Source organism: Lepisosteus platostomus, chromosome 7 (genome assembly GCF_059453375.1).
Source record: "Lepisosteus platostomus isolate fLepPlt1 chromosome 7, fLepPlt1.hap1, whole genome shotgun sequence".
In the NCBI taxonomy this organism is placed as follows: Eukaryota; Metazoa; Chordata; class Actinopteri; order Semionotiformes; family Lepisosteidae; genus Lepisosteus; species Lepisosteus platostomus.
Window position 1 is genome coordinate 63,316,963 of NC_142617.1, and position 12,100 is coordinate 63,329,062.

At 41.1% G+C, this 12,100-nt stretch overlaps 1 protein-coding gene across 15 annotated transcripts in view; it reads right to left on the minus strand.

Annotated features, from left to right (window-relative positions):
* Nucleotides 1-12,100, minus strand: part of LOC148659459 (unconventional myosin-IXAa-like) — a 177,716-nt gene that overhangs the window by 21,366 nt on the left and 144,250 nt on the right. For all 15 annotated transcript variants that reach the window (XM_088641710.1, XM_088641707.1, XM_088641713.1 and 12 more), the window contains 10 exons: nt 9,897-10,037; nt 9,413-9,452; nt 9,042-9,164; nt 7,066-7,146; nt 6,653-6,763; nt 5,448-5,570; nt 4,829-4,978; nt 3,555-3,868; nt 1,465-3,084; nt 1,204-1,309 (listed from right to left, as the gene is read on the minus strand). In XM_088641710.1, coding sequence (XP_088497836.1) covers nt 1,204-1,309; nt 1,465-3,084; nt 3,555-3,868; nt 4,829-4,978; nt 5,448-5,570; nt 6,653-6,763; nt 7,066-7,146; nt 9,042-9,164; nt 9,413-9,452; nt 9,897-10,037 — 2,809 coding nt within the window. The remainder of the gene's footprint in view (nt 1-1,203; nt 1,310-1,464; nt 3,085-3,554; nt 3,869-4,828; nt 4,979-5,447; nt 5,571-6,652; nt 6,764-7,065; nt 7,147-9,041; nt 9,165-9,412; nt 9,453-9,896; nt 10,038-12,100) is intronic.

Below are 12,100 nucleotides of genomic sequence, written 5' to 3' on the forward strand. Positions count from 1 at the left end.
ATTTACCATACCTAAATTGTTCAAAGTTTTTTCTTTAAAATAATGATTTAATGCTTACCATTAAAACTTGCTAGAGGGGGGGCTCTGCAACATCAGCTTTTGAAACCCCTGTTCTTAAACTGTTGGTTGCAGATACTTTTACATTACAGTTAATTGTGAGTCCAAGTCTTCAAAGTTAAGGGAAAGGTTTAATTGCTTGATCATAACTCATCAATAGCACATTAAGTGTGACTGATGCAATACTGAGAAACAACCAAGCAAAATCTGTGTACAGTGTGTGCTTTCAAAGGCATTTGTATACCAAATAAAATGGTTTTCTGTCATAGCTTCATTGTAGTTCTTAAAACAAACCCAGCTCTGATGAGTCTGTCTCACCCCCAGCTCCAAATCATACTCTTTGACCTTCTGTTATTTTTCCCCTTATTAAAATAATCTTAAATCTCATATCATGTTTGACAAAAGCTGACAAAGACCAGCTTATTTCATTCTTGGATGTTTCATGATTAACACTGTATGCCTGAGCACCTGCCTTGTTGGAACTAATCCCTGAATTGCTTGATTACCTTATGCCCATTCCTAACGGATGACCCTGAGATCATGTATAACTGATTTATTAAGTACTCATCAGAGGAAAAAAATTGCTATGAAAAAAAATTCCCAAAGTACACGTTTCATTGCACTCTAATGAATCAATCTGTATCTGGATCAATGCAATCTGTATCTGATTATTCCAGCTTCAGAAATTAAGCACTTTTTCGCATTTAATAACTTGTAAAAAAAGTCCAATTACTTGTTGCACCCAGAAAACACAATGACCAGCACATTGTAAGGCTGTAAGGCTTCCCTTACAACTCAGACTTCAGACCTCTGCATGCCATTCAGCCCTGCTTACAAGTGCACTTATTTTTGGTGGCTGTTTTTGCCTGATAGAACACATTGCTTTTTCCCCAATGCAAGGTAGCTCTAAGATGCAAAATAATAAATACAAGCAGGTTTGGGGAACTCTGCTATACACAAACAAAATGCAATTCTCCATCGCACATTAAGCCTGCCCCTCCACCGACTTCAAAAAGATCGATGACTGTGGAAAAACCTGTTCTCAGTAGCAGTCTTAAAAGGCTTTCTGAAAATGTTATTTCTTAATTGATAAAGAAGCACGACACCTCAGCCAGTTAAGCTGAGACATTGATCATTTCCACACACCTCAAGCCGTTTGTGCCCAGCTGCTTTTGAAGATTTGGGGTCCGAGGAAGCTTCATCTTTTTGGATGGCCATTGACCTCTCTTGGTTCACAGACTCCTTATCAGACCTACAACACATTTTAAAGGTAAGGAAGTATTTAATACTTACAGATACATGATTAAGCCCTGGGCGGATGCTAAATTTGCCCATTGCCAACCCCTTCAGATGTAAGTTGGATATGACATTTGTATCAACCGGAAAAACATCATGCTATGTACTCACTTGGTAAATGCAACCTTGTTATATTTTGGTGAGAAGAAGATAGCAGAGGGCCTGTCGGTCATGCTGATGTCGATGACTTGACTGGGAGCTTTTTTCTGTCTCAGTCGTTCATTTCTTAGACAGGTGTCCCGTGTCTCCAGTGTTAGCTTGGGGCTCCAGCCATCCTGTACGGCCCTGGACGGTCCTTCCCTTCTGTCTGGAAACTGTGGGTGCTCTTTGGAAACAAGGCTAGGCTGCTCTTTCTTACCAGGTTGTGGGGGATAGACCAATTGGGCATTCACCAAAGAAGAAGCAAAGTCCCCAGTGGCGTTTGGCTCCAACAAGCCCTTGGACATCAGAGGAGAAGATGGCTTTTCTGTCTGCTTGTCTGTAGGGTCCTGGGCCTGCAAAGACTCATTCTGCCTACTTTGCTCAATCTTCTGCAAGGCTTCGCCACGGTGTTTTTCGAAAAGATCCCTCTCGTACTGAGCAAAGAATTTGCGCTGCTTCTCCAGGATCTCTTTCTGCTGGCGGATTTGCTCCATCATTTCCTTTTCATTTTGCTGCTGCTGCTGCTTCTGCCGCTCCACCTTCTCCTCATTCAGTTTCTCCAGCTTCTCCAGGACAGCCACGTTGCTCAGATCTTTAGCCTCGAGAGATAGAGGCTCCACAGTTTGAGCTTCACCATCCCGGAGCTCTGGCGTTAAGTCCTGCCCCTTACCCAGCACCGTGTCTTTCTGCATACTGATCACCACGATCATGGGCTTGCGTGTGGACTCCTTCTGCTCCCTCAATTGTTTGTCACCACCCTCTGGTCTCGCTGCAGAAGAATCCTCACTGGACCTATAGAGAACAGGGGAGCTGTCTTGCTGTGGGATGTAGAAAGTGGGCAGGTGATTCTCCATCTTCAGAAAAGAAGTCAAATTTGGTGGGTCTATCCCGGAGCTGGTGGAGAGTTCATCCAGAACAAGATTTTGGGATTCCCCCAAGAGATTATCGGGCAACCTTGATATAATGGGTAAAACTTCGGGCTGCTCAGTTAAACTGGATGAACAGCCAAAGTCTTCTGATTCCACAGAGTTGGACTTGTCTTTCAGATTATCGATGTTCAGAATCTCAAAACTCCCCCTAGAGCTCTCACTGTCTGGGGTGCCTTGAGGGGAGTGCAAGCTGTCTGCAACCAGCTCTGTAGACCACCTTCTCTCCTCAGATGGAGAAATGCCACCGCTAGACCTCACCTTCAGTAACTCCAGGCTAAACTTGGCCTGCTCCAACTCCCTCATTCTTCGGCTCTCTCTTTTAGCCCTGACCACTTTCTTTTGGTTGGGGTCGTCCAATAACTTGGGCCTCTCTCTCACCACCACCTCTGACATGATAACTCCACTATCCTCTTCTCTGGCTGATTCATGTGGCTGATTCCAGTCCAATGGAGCATCCTTGGCTCCTGAGTCCTGAAAACTCTCCTGTGATGAGCTATGTCTCCGAAGGAACTTCTCCCGCTGTTCGTAAGAGCTGTCCTCCCACTTGGTGGGATCCAGGCCCATGATCTTTGGGAATAAAGGTTCATCTCCTAATACTGGACTTGGCTGTCCATTTTGTAGCGCCTTCTCTTTTAAGTTTTGCTCTTGAAGAACTCTGAACCTAAAAATTAAAACAGGAGATGTCAGATAATAAATCAGAGATATTTTTGTTTTACATTACTATGATGGATAGCAGAGGATAGAATAACAGGCATTAATAAATTAATAAATTCTCCACCCAACTTCATCTGCACAGTGAGATACAGACAACTACTGTAGAGGAATAGTCATGCTTAGCCTGTATCTTGTTTTTGCTCTTAGGTAAGACTTTATTGATCCCGACGGGAAATTGAGGAATCTTCCTATCTTTGTTTAGGAATCTAATATTCATAACATCATAACTGTTATTATTTGATTTGTGCATGAAATCTGCTATTGCTTATATTCTAACAACTGAGACCCTTCACCTAAATTAACCCAAATTAATGTAGTGATTCTACATTAAACAGGTGTTGTTTAAGCGCCTTGGGGGAACCTTGTTGTGAAAGGTGCTATATAAAAATAAACTGAATTGAATTGAATGTTTAATACCTCTGCCGTGCCAGGTTTCCCCTGCACATTGCTTGCAGACGCACAGTCCTGTTCCTGAGTGCCTTGTAGGCAGTTCGGTCTCTGTAGCTACGCCAAGCGGCCTGAATTCTGACTGCAGCTTCGGCCCTCTGGCAGCAGAAGCTCCGCCATCTGCTTTGGATCACCAGCGCAGCCTCCCTCCGGACCAGGAACCTGTGGCGCTCCCTGTAGCCCCTCCACGCTGCCTGAAGGCACAGTGCTGCCCTCTGCTGGCCTGCTACGTCTGCCCCCATTTCACCAGCAGCCTGCTTCAGCCTGTAGCTCCGCCACCATCGCTACAGAGGTACAAGAGAGTGGTGTGCATTTAAAAAAAATACTTGGTTAAAGTAAATATTTCCATTAGTAATACAAATTCAAAGCATATGTATAATACAGCAATTGGATTTTAAAAGGTGTATGAAGTTCAAAACACAATTTAGTTCTTGTGTCAGAAAACTAAAATTCTTTAATGAAAAACCCATTTGATATTTGCAACAGTGGAAATTAATAATGGTCATTTGTAGCTTAATTGACGTATTAACCTATTGACATATTAATTAAGGAAATATTATATCAAAGAATATGAAAGGTACTGCAGCAGCAAACTACGGTTCCTAAGGAAATCTAAGGACAAAGAGAGCACTCGGACTAAGGTACTGTAATACAAAACAACTGACTTGAAAAACTTCATATTGCTTTTCTTAGAGAAACTACCACCTCTGTAAAAACTAAACACCGTTTAAAGGAAAAATTGATATCATCTGCATAGTTTTTAAGTTTTGCATGATTCAGTGTTGTGGTTTCTGCTGTTGATTTTCTTAAAGGTGTTTATTTTTATTGAACGATCTGATCCAAATTTCATATCAAGTTCCAACTAACCGTCTGAAAATAGTCAATTGCTGATTGGAAGAGAGTATACACAGGAACATTGCATAGGCCAATTCATCCCCATCTATAGAAGTGCTTTCAGGAACTATTTGTGCAGGTTTAGAAAGACACAGAACAACAAACCCAGACAGAACAATAAGAAATGACAAGAAAGAGATATTTAAAAGGATGTACAACAAGTGGGAATATTAGACAAAAAAGGCACAATGAAATGAGTCCCACACATCACAATATCCTAAAGATCTGTAAGGAAGGACCATGCCCAGAACCCAGATCGTGCATCACGAATCAACAGAAATATAAGCATGGCCTGCAGCTCGCACTGTGGACCTCACTAGTCTAAGTGGCTGATGGCGCTGGACACCCACCTGGATGACAATGGTGGCCTGCTTCATGTTGACCAAGTGCCTCCTCTCCAGCAGGGCCCTGAACCAGCGCTGCAGGACGATGATCCTCCTCAACACCTCCTGATGCAGCAGGTCCTGCAGCCTCTGTCGTTCTGCCTCCCGCATGAGCACCTGCGGCGACCCAGAGGCCGCGTCAAAGACGTGAGCAGCACACAGCGGCCACCCTTAAATAACCCCAGGAATGTGAAGGATGGGTCTCTAATGACAGACCGCACTCCACTCTGGGGGATAGTGCCATCTCAAAGGAATGATGCTTATGTGTATGGAAGCATTGTGTGGGAATGCTCTACTTATCTAGGATACACCTCTGATATACAGTATTTCATCTCACAACCTCTGGAGGTCTATTAAGAGAGATCTGGTGGATGGTGGATTTCAATCTTTTGCATCTTTTAATGTTAGACGGCACAAGAAAAATTAACATTTTCAACATTTAACTACTTTGATGGTCTTTCTCTGCGTGCTGCACAAAAAATGCAGTGAGTGAAAAAGGCATCTATTTTTGACTTAAGGGGCTGCAAATTCTGCTGGTTCTGCGCATGAGAAAAGACACCATTGGGGTTCTGTGTGCATACTGTACCATTGTTTTGCCAACTTGATAGCTGTCTGGGCTGAGGTCAAGCTGGTGGAGAAATTTACATATACTCTGCTGGGTGGCAGTGGTGCCCTCTGGTAACAGCACATGGAAGTGATCAACAAAATCCTGACAAGAGGAAGAGGGGAGGGAAAAGTTTAAAACTGACAAAGGAGTCCTTTGTATTACCATCATCAATAGCTCATAAAAGAGTTGTGTTTCTATACGTGCGCGCTTCCCCCCTGCCCCTCTCTCCTTTATTTATATTTATGCTGAATACCCTATCTGGACACATGTGGTTTTTAAACACACAGCCCAAATGGTACAGCAGCCTGACATCACTGTGTAAACACGCAGCTCGCTCACACATGGTGTCTCAGGAAGAGAGGGGGGGGCGACTGAGACAATGAGCTCAACACAATCCCCAGGCTCCATTCTGTTCCACGCCGAGATGCAATCAACTGTGGGGGGCAGGTTGGGAAGTAGATGCTGTGTTTATATAATTACTATCGGGCCTTCCATTACGAACAATAATGCACCTCTGTTCTGAGGGCCAGTCGCCAGTGACATCATGTCGCCTGGAAGGTGAGCCCAGTGTTCAAAAGCTTCTGCTTTGAACCGGAATAATCAGAAAACACAAATTAAAGTGGAGGCCTCAGAAAAATGAGAGCTTTGGTATTAGTCACCACACATTCCAATCATTGATTTAATAAAGGTCTTATAAATACAGTTGGGGAGGTCATGTTCTTTTATGTTCTAGGATTTATAATAATTTTTGACCTTTGGTCAAAACTCTTCAGATTGAAAAAGATACAAGAGCCAAATGTGTGAATAGTAAAATCCAACAGGACGTAAACATGCAACAGGCTGTTAAATGTGCCCTGAACACTAGACATGTATAGTAGGAAACAATGATTCAGGCTCTTAGTTTTGGAAGGAGATTCCTGTCCAGGGAAGTTGAGGAACACAGGAAATTGTATCAACCTCTCCACACCCTAAGACAGGGGAAACACGATTTTGGCATAAGATTTTGTACGTTTAGTAACTGAAATAGCTGTCCCTTTTAATTTTTTTAGAAGTGCATGCGTTGCCTAATCAGGTTTGGTTTTTTAATGGTTTTTGATGGAAGAATGGGACCTCAGCTAAAACTTAACTAAAAATCAAAAACAGGAGTGCAGGGATCAGTGGCAGTTGTACTTGTGACATCTCACCTGGAAAGTGTATTTGATGCTGTATCCCGATTGTCGTATCCTGACCGTCTCCAGCATGCCTGTGTAGCGCAGCTGTCGGAGCACCAAGCTGTCACTGAATCTCAAGGGAAGCTGCAGGGAAAGCAGAGGTCAAAACTGACAGTTTCACCCAGAGCAAAAACAACCTAAACTGACTAGCGCTAACAGCTTCTTTAAAGGATTAGATCAGTAACTACATCTACTTAATATCTGTTAAAGGGCAGGTAAAGATAAGAAAAAAAACCAAACCCCATAATTTAAAAACACATTACTCAGTATAAGACAACTAGCTGCTTCCAGAACTGGCTAAAAGATATTGAACGGGACAAAGTCCGATATCAGCCACACCTTATTTTAAGATCTGAGCACACTGGGCTCTACCAACACCACTTTACCTTTTCTGCATTGGATCGGATGCATTTCACAAAGTAGGGTTCCGCCTGACCTAGTGTCTCCATCAATTTATTCAGTGATGCCTAGGAAAAGCAGGGAGAATCAGTAAAACAGAAAAAAATCGGAAAAAATCACTAAGCAAGCATGCAGATACCTCTATAAAAAACAACCAGTTTCACTTTATATAGACTGTTATTTTTTTTAAAGCAGCTTCAGTTTAGTATTTTTTATTAACCACTTATTATTTTCCCTCAGATAACAGTCCAATTTATTAACCCAGAAGCCAAACGGGTTCCTATGGTGCCAATAAACTCAGTTTTCAAGAGAAGTCCGACCAGGAGCACAGAGTGAAACGAACAATAGCTTCAGCGTGTGTCCAGCTTCCCCGAAAGGAACCGGAGAGAGTAATGAAGTACACATCATTAATATGCCACCTGGACTTCATTTCTTTCCTTGTCTGAGAGCCACTTTTGCTTGAGGAGGATGTGCTGCTATTTTGGTGGCCACAAATTCACTTTCCCCACTCGGCAGATTAAAGAAAAAAAACTCACAACAGGATGTGGGGTGACTTAATGGCATGAAGTCATCGAGGGCTTTCTACACAGTTCTTGCTCTAGGCTTTAGGACAGTTTGTTAGTGAATTTTAAGGCACTTGAAATCTACAGTGTTTGCAGCCCCTTTTCTGTGTCCCTTTTAGAAACAGAGTACCGAGTCAGAAATACACTAATATAGGTCTAAGGAAACTTGAACTGTAAAATTAGAGGAATGTAGTTTTAGTCCTATCAGAAGGCTTAAAAGTCAACCAGAAACACCCAGAACATCAGCAGACAGCAAAGAAGGCTGGAACATGTTTAAATAACAGTCTTTGTTGTCCTTTATTGTAAATGGGAAGTGGGTAATCCCTAACAGGTCATTTCTTCATTTCATATTCTTCCGTGAAGGCAAACTGAATCCCGTAAGAAGGAAAGTAATAAAGGTTTAAAAGGACAGTTTTATCTGGAAGTGTGTTTCCCCTGCATTGCTTTTTTTTAATTAAAAGGGCAGACATGACCACATAAAGTCAAATCTGTGGGGGGATTTAAAAATATTAACTGCCCAGACCTCCAATAAAAAATATGGCGGCCAATTTTGCTGGTACTGATATAATTTTGGCAGCAATGAATTGAAACACGCCTTAGTCACAGAGGTCTTTATAAGCGACCCTGCGAGAGGATTAGGCCATTTTATTTCAGAGACTGGGTACATTGATGCTTACTGAGAGGTGGTTTGTGGATTTGCAGAAAAAAAAAGAAGTGTAGGGGACAAAAATCCAGATATTATCTCTTGCTGTGCAGAGGTTTTGTACAAATGTAAATACTAGCATGATAAGAACTGCTGCAGGGGCTGTACCTGTAGACTGTAAGCAGAATGATATTGGTCGGTATCCCTAAACTTTAAGTGCTGCACTGTTTAAAACACTCAAAAATAAGTAGGTATGTCAGTAATTCAATGTTTAGTTAATCCATCAAAAAAACTGTAAACCTTATTTATTATTTCAGGGACAACATTGCTGGGTCTTGTTCTGTTCTCTGGTGTATCTCTAACACTGTTCAACAACAAAATAAATATTATTACTATTACTTATATATTTGGCTGAAACCAGAGTGAATTACAATTTTACCGAGGTATACAACAGGATGTTTACTGGAACAATTAGGGTGAAGTATCTTCCTCAAGCTTGCACAGCAGCAACCTGAAAGAAGTCTCACCACTGCTGCCAATACACTCAAACTGCAGAGTACTGTACCTGTGGAGGTGGGTAAAGACCCCGGTTTAGTAGTCACGGATTTAAAATTGATTGAAAACCTAAAACATTCCGAGAACAGATGTCTCATTGCCTTGAATATGCCGTCGGGTAGATAACTAAATAGCTTATATAATTATAAGCTTAAAAGGTGTCAGTGAAAACAGCGTTGGGAAAACAAGCTCCTGTCTTCACCTGGAACTGTGCGCTGATACTGGGAGGTTTCTTCTTCTTGTGCAGGTGCAGGAGGGATTTGGTGATGCGATCGTGGAGTGTCAGGCTAGTGAGGTACTTCAGAGACTTCACATCCAACAGGTGCTGCCATACGAAAAACCAATTCATTGTATGGTAACCAGTACACAGTACACGTACAGAGTTCATGCCAAATGTACCCGCCACCCCATGAACTAAAGATTCTGTCATATAGACAAAGGCTTTTCTCACCTCAATCTGTGTATGGATTTTCGGTAAAGTAAAACAAACTACTAATACTACTAAACAAGTCTTCTTTTAAGGAATCTTATATGCAGAGTTATAATAAAGACAAGAAAAGAGAATTTTCTTACCTTTGGAAGGCTGGGTTTTAACTTATAATTTTTGTTCCTCCTGCAAGGACAAAGTAAATAAAATGTCTTATTTAGGATTAACATCTTTCTGCTTTATGAGGTTTATTAGCTAGTAAGACATCTCAGTAGCTTCTATTTTACTGAAAACAGTTAACCTTGTGGTGATCTTTAAATAAAGGATAATTTAGGTATTGTATCAGATATATTGAAGTTTATACTGAGTACTTGCTTGGATTACATAAGAAACAAGTAAAGCTTAATTCCATACTGAAAGGAAGAAAGAAGTAACAACTGTCACTAATACATCGGCTGTTAAAGGTTTGCGAAAATGAGATCTGGCTGTTTGAACAATTTATCCTTCTATGCATTTTTAAGGTTAGCTTTTTCTCCCAGAAGTGTTTTAAATAGAGGACAGAGACAAAGGATGGACAGCGACAGTGCTGTGGAAGTGTGCAGAGTCGCCTGGCGAGAAGCTGATACCTACATCAGAATACCATGCGCCCTCTCCAGTAGCTTGCTGCTGGTGGGGTTGACAAAGATGCCGTCTTCCTCCAGCAAAGAGCCCGAGCTGGACAACCGGCTCTGCCTGCCGGTCCGCCCAATCCAGCCCACACTGAAGCTGTCCCTGCGGAGAGGAGGGAGAGGCGGGGGCCCCGTCTGTCACTCGCTGTGAGCAGACAAACGCCCCCTGCCTTAACACTGCTTCAGGAAGCCTTTCGCCCCGTCTGCAGGTTGGACTGCAGGCTGAAGTAAATGCATGCAAATTTGATCACTTTCATTTCACACAGGGAGGGAAGACTCTTTCTTACCAAGCCGTCATTACTGTGAGCCCAAAGTACGAGAGCACTAGGTCTGATCGCCCGGTCATTCAACTAGATATTTTATTTAGTAGAGAAACAGGTCTGATCAGTTTACTATAAAGCAATGAAAACCATTAAACGTAAAACCACTTGGGATTGTAAGAAAAGATCCATTTAAACGACTTGTGTAAAGGAAAGACACCATTAAAAAAACTGCAGACTGTGATGGTTTATTTTTTAACTCCATGATAAATACCTCTTTACTTTCTTCATACCAGACATTTTTAAAATAAAACAGACATTATTTAGTAATTATCAGATTCATTACCGGCCAGGATTTTATTTACAAAACTTGTTTAACTTAATCTGGGCAAAGTATATACCTGAGAGGCTTGACAGCACGAATGTCTGTTTCCATTGACAACAGACCAATCACAGAGTTCTTGTACTCACAGTGTCTTAATGGCTGCTATTCCTGTCTACTCTACAAGCTTCTGCATTGTAATGGCTACACAGAGCATTTTGGTACTTTAATCTCACCTTCCTATGAAGTTTCAGATTCAGGGTCTATTACTGCAAAATTCTACTGTTCATATTCCGTGCTCTACGATGTGCTTTATGAAGAAATAAAGGCTTCTGGCTTGCGTTTCTATAGAGAAAAACAACCCTGAACTGACTAATCAACAAGCGCTTGGAAAGATGCATAAAAAAAGGCTTCAGAGCTATTCAATTAACAAACAGAATCAGTCCCCACAGTTTTTGCAACATTTAACTTTGTGGTGAAACTGTATGCAGGATGTTTTATAAATATTTCCTTTTATGTCTGCAGTTTCACATTCACAGCCAAGGGTATTTTGGATTCAGCTAAAAAAAAATGCTTATTTTAACGTTCACCTCTCTCTTGGGGTCTTTGCAAGTTTTGTTTTCTTTCTAGGAAATGGTGTAAAATAGGCCCTAGAGGGAAAGCTTTGTGAAAAGAAAGGCAACTGGTTTGCATTAAACAAATAAATCTCAGAGATCTAGGCCCATATCCCCCACCACACAGAAATTTACAATGAGAAAGCGTACAGAAAGTTCATATGATTTAAAACACTGGTGTGGTTTCGGATGCCAAGTGTGAGGACTAAAATTAACATCACTTCCCAAAAGTTTCACAGGCAAAAGGCCTGTCAGGAAATAAAGAAACCTTTCTCTAAAGCTTTTCTTGTGATAGGGACTATAAATATAAAGCGCTCTACCCATGCAAAATATACACTGCCATTTACAGCTCACTCTTGCACAGAATTATAGCCACCAGGAAACGATTTTACAAAACCTGTTCAGCAGAGGACCAAATTCCTTTAGAGTCTAAACTATTTTTCTGATGCGATTTTCTTTCTGAAATTACTGTTTCTTGCTTGCTCTGAAAAAAATAACTTTAATTTCTATTGCTTTCCCATAACGTGACTTTCTTTGTAAACTTGGGCTAGACTTCCACTACATTAAGATGTTAAGAGACAATTAATGTTTAAAGAGTTAAAAAACCCAAGTACCCTCAAAAAATGTTTGCAAAAACAGTTTTCTCTACAGCCCACCAATCAACATCAGCAATAGTAAATTTGTCCCCAAAAGACCTACTTCAAAATAAGTCACAATAAAGCAACATAATAAAACAACATACAAAAACCTTAGGTGTGAAATAAAGAAAATCTTTTTCAAAAAATACTTAAAAAGGTTATTTAAAAAAGAGACAAATGAGCATGATGGAAGGTTAATGGTAGAAAACCATACGAGTTAAGTGTGTGCTGTTTTCTCTTCCAACTGACTATAGATCATGTTTGACTTAATTGACAGGGATAAACAGCACAATGGTTTGTCACAAAAACACAGTGTGTAAGGAAAACTGCAG